The sequence below is a fragment of the Telopea speciosissima genome, chromosome 1 (assembly GCF_018873765.1).
Source record: "Telopea speciosissima isolate NSW1024214 ecotype Mountain lineage chromosome 1, Tspe_v1, whole genome shotgun sequence".
NCBI lineage: Eukaryota > Viridiplantae > Streptophyta > Magnoliopsida > Proteales > Proteaceae > Telopea > Telopea speciosissima.
Window position 1 is genome coordinate 4,151,118 of NC_057916.1, and position 12,122 is coordinate 4,163,239.

Sequence of the window (12,122 nt, forward strand, 5' to 3'; positions counted from 1 at the left end):
ACTGGGAGGAGCTAAGAATGGTACTCTAATCACTAGTGATAGATCATAAGGGAATTGCCTAAGGTTATAAAATGAAGAAATGTGCAAATTTCTGCTTATGCACTTCATGAAATAGATGTCCATGATATGTACATGGCTTATCTCAAGGAAAGTGTTGCACATATCATACCTTTAATTACTGTATTTTTGTTATCAAATATTTCAATATTTAGTCAGTTTGAGTACTAATGATAGTTGTCGTTACTAGTTATTATTGATAAATGTTTTTGTGTGCCCTTCCTAACAGCTTGAGCTTTTAGGATAAGCGGTTGTAGGTATGTATGGCAGAGTGTGTTGCTGTGCCTCTGCACCGTGTACCCTTGGTGCCACGTGTTGGTGTCATGTGCAGAGCTGTGTGTGTATGTCTGCACATGCATGGGGTGTTGATATACATTGCTGTGTGTCCTTCTTAACAGTTCGAGGATATAGGAGAAGCAGTTGTCACAGTTATTACAGCGCATTATGGGTGGGTGTCGAGAGAATTTTGCTTTTACCTTTTGGTTCAAATGCAGGTTCAGAATTGAGATTCTACCTTTCTTAACAAAAACAAAGTTACTCTTCTTTTCTCCTCATGTTAATCAGAGAGCAGTATCTATGGATTAACTGATAAGTCAATTACGACAGACCAATATATTCGTGAATAGGACTATGAAACAAAATTAAGGAATAGGCAAGCCACCTGATAAGCAAGAGTATATGCATTCCTTATTCTCCGCTTCTCCAATTCTTCCATAATCAAATCCACACATTCCTCCATCTCTGCTTTGTATGGATCACCAGCTTCTTCCACATATGCAAGTGGGACTCCATGAGCACTGAAAAAGATCATCACCTACAATCCTCTTTCTCAAGTAAGTTTATCAAAACTTAACAAGAAAGTGTGATGATATTAGCACCAAGCAAATATTTTATTCTTATAGTTCTGAAAGCAAAGAAATAAGAGCTGAAATGAGATACAAAGACTGTGCCAGAAAGAGGAGAAAGAAAATCTATGCTTTAAATAAAAGATTTTGAACCATGCACATGCCACAGAAGATCTGCTTTTCTAATATCTATAATATCCAGCAAGACCAAAATGATTCCGTAGTTTATAACTAATATATTTACATCTTGCACCTAGAAATATTTTGAAGTGAATTTCTACAAGTTCCTACTTGTAAGAATAGGTTGTACACACAATAATTCATCCAACCATGCACATCATAGACATTTTTAACCAATTTGATTATTTATATTTTGAATGTGAAAAAGTTAAGTTTCTAAAATTGATATAACATGTCATTTTTTTAAGGTAGTTACCAACCACTGGATATAGCTCTATGCAGCTTTTTTTGTTAAGTCCTGCTTCATTGACTTCGCTAGAAATAACAACCAAGAATCGATATTAAGAAAATCTACCTCAAAAGAGGATATGGCATTCCATGCATTGATAGATATTTGATTGATGTATTCGGGTAACAATTCACATGAAGAATAAGAAAATCCACTACATGGTAAGGCAGAACATGAAATTAGGCCAAAGCATTCATAATCTCTTCAAACTCAAAATAAATTCATGGATTCTTTTTTCTATCCTCAATTCCTTAACTACCCTCTAGATACAACTGTAAACCCCTTCCCTCACTTTCACTAAGGTGATATAACAAGTCGAACCATATTAACTGCTTCTAATCAATGCTCTCTTTATAACTACTTCTAATTAATGCTCTCTTTGTAATAAACTAATAAAATATCAAAAGAGAGAAAGGGAGGGGCGCTTTATGAGACTTCTTGATTGAGCTTAATGAAATAAGTTTTTTATGTTTAGAAAAGAGTAGATTTGCCTTGCCTGTATATTACCCTTTTTTCACTCCAAGGGTTAATGATGTAAAAGTGACAGAATGTACTTTTATTGTAGCTAAAAAAGTTCACATAAGAGTATAATTGGCTAAAATTTTAAAGTTTATATAAATGATTAGTCCTGTAAATTTCCTAAACACGTTAAAGTTCTTTCCTTACGATATAATAAAGTTTTCTCCACTTCAAAAAGTACTATGCCTGTATATAGCTTCTCTTCTTTTCTCTCTCCCTGTCTTCCCCACCCCCTCACCATGCTGTTGAAACAAGAACCACTAACACTGTCTGCATTTCCACACTACATTCATGGAAAACCTTAGGGCCAAATAATACCCGGTCTAAAAAACATGAGGACAATGAAATCCCCTATTTCGTGTCCCTGATTCCCTTTTTCTAACAAAAACCAAACAACATAGTCTTGGTAGTTGAATTCTTCAAGTATGGAATATGCTCTTGTGGAAGAAAATTAGGAACATCGAACATGGGCAACTAAGGGACATAAAGTGATTCCAGAACACTATGCCATGGCATCAATGTGCTAACCAATGCTGTGATTTTACAGACTGCACCACACACAGGTTAAAAGGTAAACATGCTGCAAATAGATCCAATGAACAAGAAAGAAGTGTCATACCTTCTCAGGGAAATCAAACTTTTCTAGCTCCTTTTCAATTAAATTTGCCATGGCCTTTATATACCCTTCACGCTGGTACCAGGATGGTATAACCGTATGCTGCATGTTAACCAGATACTCATCCTGCCTGGTGATCCAATATGAGATCTGTCAGATAAAAATCAAAGACATGGTGTATCTTTGAAACATCACAATGTTTACACATTAATCACCTGAATATACCCTCCAACAGCCTGAGGCTAGACCCACTAGTTGATATTGAAAATTGTGGGTAAAGAGGAAGCACAACGAGTTTTGTTATCCCATCTCTTTTAATCTACAAGACATAAGACAAAAAATAAAGAAATAGATAAACAAACAAAAACATAACTACACCTAATAAAGTCCAAACCTGCTATGCCGCATGGAAATTTGACAATTAAGAAGAAGTTAAAGATTGAAAACAAAATTAAGGGAAAAGAAAAGAAAAAGACAGGTCAAATATAGAAGAGCTGGGTTAGAATTTGGACCTGTAAGTCTCACCTTGGAACTAGCCGAACCCCCTAGACAGCCTCCCTTAGACCTAGCCCAACCCCCTAGCAAGCCTACATGTGAAACTAACCCTTGACTAAGCACCCCCTCCTAATTGGCCTCTTTTGATTGGGCGACTCTTCATCTCTTAAAAGTGGCTCTCTAATTCTTGAGTGCAAGATGACATGGCAGCTTATCCTTCAAAGATTCTCTTGGTCTACACAACTTCAACTACACTTCCAAGGTCCTTCTTTAAGGCTACAAATTATCTCTTAAAGACTAAAAAGTCCCTCTTGAAGGCTACAAAGTCTCTTTTGAAAATGCTTCAAGGCAGGAAAAATCTTTGAATTGTAGACTATTTTTTATTAGGGTTTTTTTTACTTATGCTTGTAATCAATCTCAACCATAGAAAAATCAAGAGCTGGGATGTTGCAGCAACTTTTAGGGTTTCCTTTGTTTTCCTATTAAAGGACAACCTATTCTCATTGTAAGGACAGTTACGAAGTGATATTTTGTTGAAGGTTTCTACAAGCACTTCTCTTGAACCTAGTAGTGTTCACCCCAGAAACTTTGAAGAATTTTCTCTCCTTCCTAGAAGAGTAGGAGTTTTGTTCTACACCTACATCCTAGAAGAGTTGTAGACCACCATTAGAGTTGATTTGCATCCTACAAGAGAAGTAAGTCACTCTATCCTTCACTCCCTCCAAAATTTTGTCGTTACATCTGTTGTCACTTCCAACGCAAATTTGGATACCCTCCACTAAAAATAGGAGAAAACTTTCTTTACCAAAGTAGTAGAGCCACGAATCCTCTTTCATTTGCCACTGGAATCACGTCAAACTAACCACTTGAAAACTGATATTTGAAGTTGTTTCAATGAAGTGCAAATATCAGTTTTCAAGTGGGAGATTGTTATTGGTGAAGCCTGATCTCAGTTTAATCCAGCAAGTTCATTCTTTCCCAATACTGGGGGGTAGTTTTGTACTTTCGGGGATTAGGGTTCTCTATATTATACAGTGCGCAAGGTTTAAAGTATCGGTATCGGGAGGGTGATTTTAAGAGACGTATTGTATTGTATTGGAGATACATATCGTACGCTACAGATACGCATGGAAATGGTTAAGATACACATGGAAATACACTTTTAGGGCAAAAAACAATACAAATAAGCAATATATAACATGGAGAATAGCGTATAGTCAGACAAGTGCATTTAATTGAAATTATTATAAAAGATGAAGTTTCTTACATATTGTAATAGTCTATTGCCATGAAGAGTGTCAGGGTGGTTCAAACTTGTTGAATGATGCAAACTAAGTTGTTGTAGCACTACTTGATTCAGTTTTTTATGTAGATTAGGAGCCTCAACTCCAAAAGTGTGATAAAACTTGGTTAAATGGAAGGTTTGAGACTCTCCGTTGGGAGTTTCTCCTCTTTTTTCTGCCTGAATCGAGTTTGACTCAAAATGGGGGTTTTATGGCTTTTATCGAGATGTATCGAACTATCGCTAGTATCGACCGTATCAGTATGTATCGAGTCGTATCAACCATTCAGCCTCCTGTGTAGCCTCTTGTTGCTCCATCTCATGTGCAGCCTCCTGTGCAACCTCGTGTTCGGCCTCCAATCATTCATGTTTATCATCATGAACCTCGTCCAAGGGAAGAAGTTGCTGCCCCTATTGATGCTCCACCTGCTGCCACGTCTTTGCCGTCTGTGGATTCTAACCTTGATCCTATCTTTTCAGATTTGGATCAGCCCATTGCACATCGGAAAGGTACCCGTCAGTGTGTTAAACACCCAATTTCTTTTCATGTTTCTTATTCTGGTTTATTTCCTACCTTTCAAACCTGTCTTTCCACTATTGCTTCTCATCCTATTCCTAAGAGGAGTAAGAGCATTGCAGAGGCATTATCTATTTCTGGTTGGAGGACAGCTATGGAAGAACAATTACAAGCTTTGGACCACAACCACAATTGGGACCTTGTTCCACTGCCCCCTGGGAAGTCTGCCATTGGTTGTTGTTGGGTCTATGTGGCCAAAGTTAATGCTGATGGATCTCTTGCTCGCCTGAAAGCTCGCTTGGTGGCTAAAGGCTATGCATAGGTGTATGGTGTCGATTACTTGGATACTTTTTCTCCGATTGCCAAGCTCACCTCTGTTCGGGTCTTGATCTCTTTTGCCGCCTCTCATCGGTGGCCTTTGCATCAGCTCGATGTTAAGAATGCCTTCCTCCATGGAGATCCCCAAGAGGAAGTGTATATGGAGCAACCTCCAAGGTTTGTTGCTCAGGGGGAGTCTGGGTTAGTTTGTAGATTGAAGAAATCCTTGTATGGATTGAAATAGTCTCCAAGGACCTGGTTTGGCCGGTTTACAGAAGTGGTTCTTGAGTTTGGTTTGTCATGCTGCAATAGTGACTACTCTCTCTTTTACCGTCAGACAAGTGCTGGAAGAATTTTTCTGATTGTATATGTTGATGACATTGTGATTATTGGTGATGACCCTACAGGAATTGATAGTTTGAAAACTCATCTACAACATAGATTTCAAACTAAAGATTTGGGAAAGTTGAATTATTTCCTAGGAGTTGAAATGGCTCAATCCAGGAAGGGAATATCTCTCTTGCAGCGGAAGTATACTCTTGACTTGCTTACGGAGACTGGAATGCTAGGGTGCAAACCTCTTGATAACCCAATGGATCCCAATATCAAACTTGTTGCAGATGAGGGAGATGTCCTTGATAATCCAGAAAGATACAGAAGGTTGGTTGGAAAGCTGAATTACTTGACATTCACTCGACTTGATATTTCTTTTCCGGTCAGTATTATAAGTCAATTCATGTCATCTCCTAGGACACCTCATTGGGATGCTGTCATTCGGATTTTAAAGTATCTCAAGAAGGCTCCCAGACGAGGATTAGTGTACACTCATCATGGCCATACACGAGTTGAGGGATTTTCTGCTGCAAATTGGGCTAGATCACCGATGGATCGAAGGTCAACTACAGGCTACTGTGTATTTGTTGGAGAGAACCTTGTCTCATGGAAGAGTAAGAAACAGAGTGTAGTGGCTAGATTAAGTGCAGATCAGAGTACCGAGCCATGGCCCATTCTACCTGTGAGCTGGTTTCGTTGAAGATGTTGTTGACTGAGCTAGGGTTTGCGAACTGCACACCAATGCAATTGTGGTGTGACAACCAGGCAGCGATACATATAGCCTCAAACCCCGTATTCCATGAGAGAACCAAACATATTGAGGTGGATTATCACTTTGTAAGAGAAAAACTCCAACAGGGCATAATCTCTACAAAGTATGTCAAGACTGGAGAACAACTTGCCGATATTTTTACGATGTCTCTAGTAAGTGGGAGGGTTGACTATATTTGTAACAAGCTGGGCATGATTGATATATCTGCTCCATCTTGAGGGGGAGTATTAGAAGTATATGTTGGAGGGTAAAAAGGGAAAGACCCCTCTCTAGATTAGCGACAGACAATCTGGCGCTAATACCGAGGGGGCTTCCCCTCCTCCCTTTTTAGTTTCATTTTTGCCCCTGTAAAGTGCTCTCTATAAGTAATGATTTCTGGCCTCTCTCAAAGCTAAGAGAGTCCAGCTTTTCTCTCACTCTTTTCTCCTCTCCTCTCCTTCTATTTCTTTTCTATCTACAAAGCTTATGGTAGGAAGGTTGGTTGGGACTAAGATTCCAGTAATGGGTCGCCGACTGATGGGAAGATTATACCTTAATCTCAAGTCTAACGGAATAGGTATAATGGATCCATGAGTGCCCTTCTCAACTCCAACAGTAAATCCAGCAAAGCCTTAACTTTCAACAATGACAAAAGGAATCCAGATGGAATAACAGAAATAGAAGAAGCATAACAGAAGATTAGATGATAGAACAAAGACCTGGAAGAGAAGTTTGATAATGATAGAGAGAGAAAGGAGAGATGTGAGGGAGAAAGGAAGAACACACGTCGCAACCCACTGATCAAACCCGCTCACGTTAGGGGACTCCCTCCAATCCTACGCTTGTTTTCTTCCTACGTTTGTTTTTTTCTTCTCTCGTTTTATTTCCTTCTTCTCTTCTCTTCTGCTTTTCTCCTTGTGTTCTCTTCTTCTTCTCATCTGATCCTGGTTATTCCAGTTTGATTTTATCACAAATTTCATAGTATACGACCCGAATTGATATATGGAGTTGAATGTAAGGTGGTGAAAAAACATCATATAAACAAACTTAGTGTAACCGAATGAAGATGGGTGAGTGGTAAATAGAAAAGATAAATATGAATGAAAAAAATAGAGTAAATTTAGAAGTAGCTCCGATATATGATATATTGTGAGAAATCCGTTTGAGGTGGCATGGACATGTTCAATGGAGGCCATGTGAATGATCTGGTACGAACTACGAAGGGGTGATTTGTTAGCTGGATTGTACAAATAAGAGAAGAAGGAAAATCCAGTTTGAACTAAATAAAAAAAAGAACTCCATAATAATGCTAACACTCCCCCTTAAGTTGGCGCATACAAGGTACTAATGCCCAACTTGAACAAAATAGGAAAAAAAACTAAGTTGCAGCAGAATCCAGTTTGACATATGAATGCAGCTCCCAAATAAACCTTCAAGAACTTAAAAAATTAGATTTTCAAAACTTGGACAGACATGATCAGCAAACCGGGACTGGAATGTCTTCCAAAAAATGCAGCTTTCAACGACCTTCAATAGCTATCCAGTGATGAATCTCAGGTTGCCATAGTGACATAGAATCTTGAGGGGAAATAACTAGAGCAGCAAGCAGCGAAAAACAAACTGAATCAGGCAGCGGAAAAATACCGTATCAACCCAACTGAAAATCCTCAAATAGGCAACAACCAAATATCTTCAATACTTCAATCTCCCCCTTACGGCAAACTCAACCCAATAACAAAAGATACCTAATAGCAATGGTGGAGAAAACTGATCTTCTATGTTTTGCACCAATGTTCCTACATGTTCTGTGTCCTGCAATGTCTGCAGGTGTATTGTACATAATCCCCCCCTCACGTGTAGTACACGTGGACATAACAGAGATGATGTAAGAGATAGGGCAAAAACATAATATTCCAAAATTTTCCAAGAGGTGCTAAGGGTTATGAAAAAGGAAGAAATGGCAAATTAGAGAATACCATTATCGTCCAAAGTGGTTATGGGTATATGCCAAAGGTATGGGATATGAAGGGAATTAGAATTATTGAAAGGGAACGGTGTTGGAAAAAAAAAGGATGGCATGGTTGTAATTCGGTGGAAATCCATTTTTAAATACAAACCAAGCCAAAGGGCAAACTGGTAATAAACCAGAATTTTCAAGGGTCAATTGGGTAGTCAAATAGGGGAATGTATTAAAAGATAATGGCAGTTCGGTAAATAACCAGAATTATGTAAGGGGCCTTTGGTAAATAAAAAAGTAATGGATCAAATAAACACTGCAAATAACATAAAGTTGAATAAGGGATGGCATTCTGGTAAATATGGTGAACAAGTTAGGATTCCTTTGAAAAAAAACAAAGGCGGCCATAGGGTGTAAGAGTAAATAACTTCAAAAAATAAGGGTAAAGCTGGAAACTCAAATAAGGTAATGATGGCACATGATGACATGAAAATTTAGAGAATGGCTTAAGTGAAATAAAGAGAGAAAGGAGGGGTAATAATTAAAGGTAGGGTAATAGCATTAAATACCAACAACAAAGAAGCCATTCGTAAAAAGATACTTCACTAACACATATAGAGAAGATGGGGGCAAACTTGGAAAATAGGCAATAAAACAAGGTGGAACCTGAAAAATAGGGCTTAACCGAGAAAGTGTTGGAGACCTTCAAGGTACCAACTAGGGATAATATGGGAAAAGAAAATGATGAGAATTTAGAGTCCCGACTGTCTTCTACCTCTTGACAATCACGGCTCTGAACCAGCGGAAACAAAGGGGAAACCAAGGGGTATACCTTCTTCAATCCGTCGATCAAGAGGAGAAAATCCGGCGGAAATCAACGTGGTAACCTTCGAATAGGAATCGCGACTGTCTTCCTCACAGTCACGCATCCAGCAACTGAGAAACCAGAATAGGAATTGTCTTCAACCCATCAACTTTCAAGAACCACGGAAGAAATAGCAGCACCAAATAGATAGAAGTAAATGGCCACAATGAAGAGGAAGTCTTATTCCTCATGAAACAGAGGCAGCAAATCAATAGCAACAATAGACCCATGGACCGATTCAAATAGGCAGCAAGCAACAGAAGAACTGCAGATTTGATTCCACAAGTAAACCTTCGATAGCAATCGAAGTAAACAGCAGCAGCGACAGTCGATGAATCTATCCAAATAAAGTTTCCCACAGCAAGAATCACCCTGGAAACCAGAAATCGAAGAACTCAACCATAGCAATAGAGCTTCTTCAACCATTGTCCGTGGCAGGGGTATTGTAGTAGTGGCAGCTTATCACGTACCCAACAAGGAATAAATTCCTCAAATAAAAGCAGCGGCAAACAAGAACGAGATCTGAAATTGGCCAGAAAAAAGAGCTGTTCCCAATAATAACCTTGATCGATCTCCAAGGAATCTTCAAACAGAACAGCAATCGATTCCAAAAAAAACACACTACAGAAAATAGATCTCCGAAAATTCGGATCTGAACCTGAGCAAATCAAATCAGCAACTCAATGTATGAAACCCTAGTTCTTCTTCTTCTTCGATGAACTAGGGTTTCTTTCTAAAAAGAAGGAACCCTAAACGACTCTCAAAACAACAATCTCGGAGAGAATCAGTCATTGGTTGCCTAGCTCTGACACCATGTAGAAAACCTAGGACCTGTAACCAGTAACTCTAGAGAGAAGAAAAGAGAGAAGAGAAGATGAAAGTTGTAAAATACGTGAATGAATTAATTGATAGGTAAGCCCCTCTATTTATAATAGAGGGGAAATTACAAATAGACTAAACTAGGCGATGTGGGACTAAAACCCACATAGCCGACATAAACTAATAACATAATAAATAAACTAACCCCAAAAGGACCAGAATACCGTGGCGGTATTCTGGATTACATATTCTAACAGTTTCAAATTAAAGGAACTAAAGAGCCAAGGGTAGGCCTAAAATAACTTTAGAAGAAGTGGTTAGGAAAGATGTATGGCTTTGAATAGAATTGTTCGGAGAAAAAAGAATCAATGTATCTGACCCCATTTAGTTGGGATAATAAGGCTGAGTTAAGTTGAATAAGATATGACTTGGTACCACTACTTGACAACTTAACCCACATGAACATGGCATTTGCTTTGCAAGGCTTCCCAGAGGAGACAGCCTCAATTTTTACGATAGCATGGAACTGTTTCAAAGATGCTTTAAGGCATAGGCTAGAAGAGGATAAATTGGAAAACAAGATTCTTACAGGCTAGGTACCTGCTCAATAGCTTCTTCAGTAAAAGGATGCCAATACCGCATCCCGACATACACTTTTGCAGGAACATTTTTTGCCCAAAGTGCTTTCCTCAACTCTTCAGCCTGAAGCAGGGCAACCAAAACAAAAAATATTTTATCAAGTCCAAATTTTCAACTCAGATTTACTTAGCATGGAAAAGCATTCTAAAGACAAGGTATTTCACCAGTAGTATTCCATTATTACAGCATTCATTATCAGACACAACAGGAGTCGGTTCCACTCGTACGCTCAGCGATGGATACATGTCCCAGCCACTACCATTTAGGGCACAAAAAGGACCTGTGTTTAACACTGAGCGTACGTGCAGCGGAGCTGTGCTCACACAACAAAAGGAAAGATTCAGGCCATATTAGCGATAGATTAATGAGCAGAGGCTATCAAGATGATTTCGGTGCTGTATGCAGATTAATAAGCAGAAGTTACCAAGATGATTTCAGTGCTGAAAATATGGCATACATGAGGAGGTTGGAACTTCACGACAGTTTGGGTTCAATTTCCTTTCTGCAATTCCACATGAAGGGGCCTTCTTGGGTTTTCTAGATTTGATCTTATGAATTAATCTAATTATAGTAGGCAAAATGCAAGTTGGGATAAGTTTCTAGCTTTAATATTGTAATAGCAACATCTCCCTAGTCCCTAAGCTCGTTTCTCCAATGAGACAGAACCAGCAGCTAGGCCACCTAAGAAGCATCATATACAGCTGTGTTGGTCTATGTATGCAACAAAATGCATATGGTTTTGCATTTGTACCAGGCGCTTACCTGAACAAAGAAAACATGTAAACCCAGAGTCCTTTTGGCCAATAAGTATGCAAGTTTTTATCCTAACAGTTTAAATTTGATAAATTGATCTTTAGGCTGCAGAAGACAGCCTCAGAGGCCAAATCTCATCTACAAATGAAAACAAGCACGAGTAGGGTTTCTATCGTTTTGGCCAATAGAAAGGGCATACCCAGTGCATGAGGCTTCCGCCATTGCGGGGTCTGGGGAGGGTCATAATGTACACAGCCTTACCCCTGCTTCGCGTAGAGGCTGTTTCCTGACTCGAACCAGCAACCACTAGGTCGCAATGGAGTAACCTAATTGTTTTGGCCAATGAGAAGTAAAAAATTTTCCGATCAACTTAACTGCTATATAGATCTTTAGGCTGCTGAAGACAGCCTCAGAGACCTGAATCTCATCTACAATTTAAAGCAAGCATGGGTAGGGTTTCTATCCCAAACCTTAAAAAGCCATAGGCTAATCGTGGCTGATTAAGCCTAAATTCCTGGGTCCTAATTAATGATTGGAAAACTTCCATGTGATCTTTTTCAATAAGTAATTCTGACTCTATATTAATGACATACAAAGAGATTTACAAATTATGGAAGAGGCTTACCAAAACAGAAAAGAAGCAAGTATATAAAGCTATTTCAATTCAAGTCAATTCAACTAAGTCTTATCCCAACTAAATGGGGTCAGCTACATGGATCCTGCTTCACCATTCAATTCTATTCAGAGCCACATTTGTTATAAACCTTAATCCATGCATGTCCTTTCCCTCCAACTTTTCCCAAACTCATTTTGTTTACACGTTGTTTCTTCACCTTCCAACTTTACACATCCATACATCATTGCTGCTCTTATAGACATCGAATATA

At 38.8% G+C, this 12,122-nt stretch overlaps 1 protein-coding gene across 4 annotated transcripts in view; it reads right to left on the bottom strand.

The window, feature by feature from the left end:
• Nucleotides 1-12,122, bottom strand: part of LOC122649042 (ferrochelatase-2, chloroplastic) — a 38,863-nt gene that overhangs the window by 21,895 nt on the left and 4,846 nt on the right. For 3 of the 4 annotated variants that reach the window (XM_043842393.1, XM_043842392.1, XM_043842391.1), the window contains exons 4-7: nt 10,444-10,545; nt 2,722-2,825; nt 2,510-2,636; nt 719-871 (exon numbers count right to left, since the gene is read on the bottom strand). In XM_043842393.1, coding sequence (XP_043698328.1) covers nt 719-871; nt 2,510-2,636; nt 2,722-2,825; nt 10,444-10,545 — 486 coding nt within the window. The remainder of the gene's footprint in view (nt 1-718; nt 872-2,509; nt 2,637-2,721; nt 2,826-10,443; nt 10,546-12,122) is intronic. The other variant, XM_043842394.1, reaches the window with a different exon arrangement.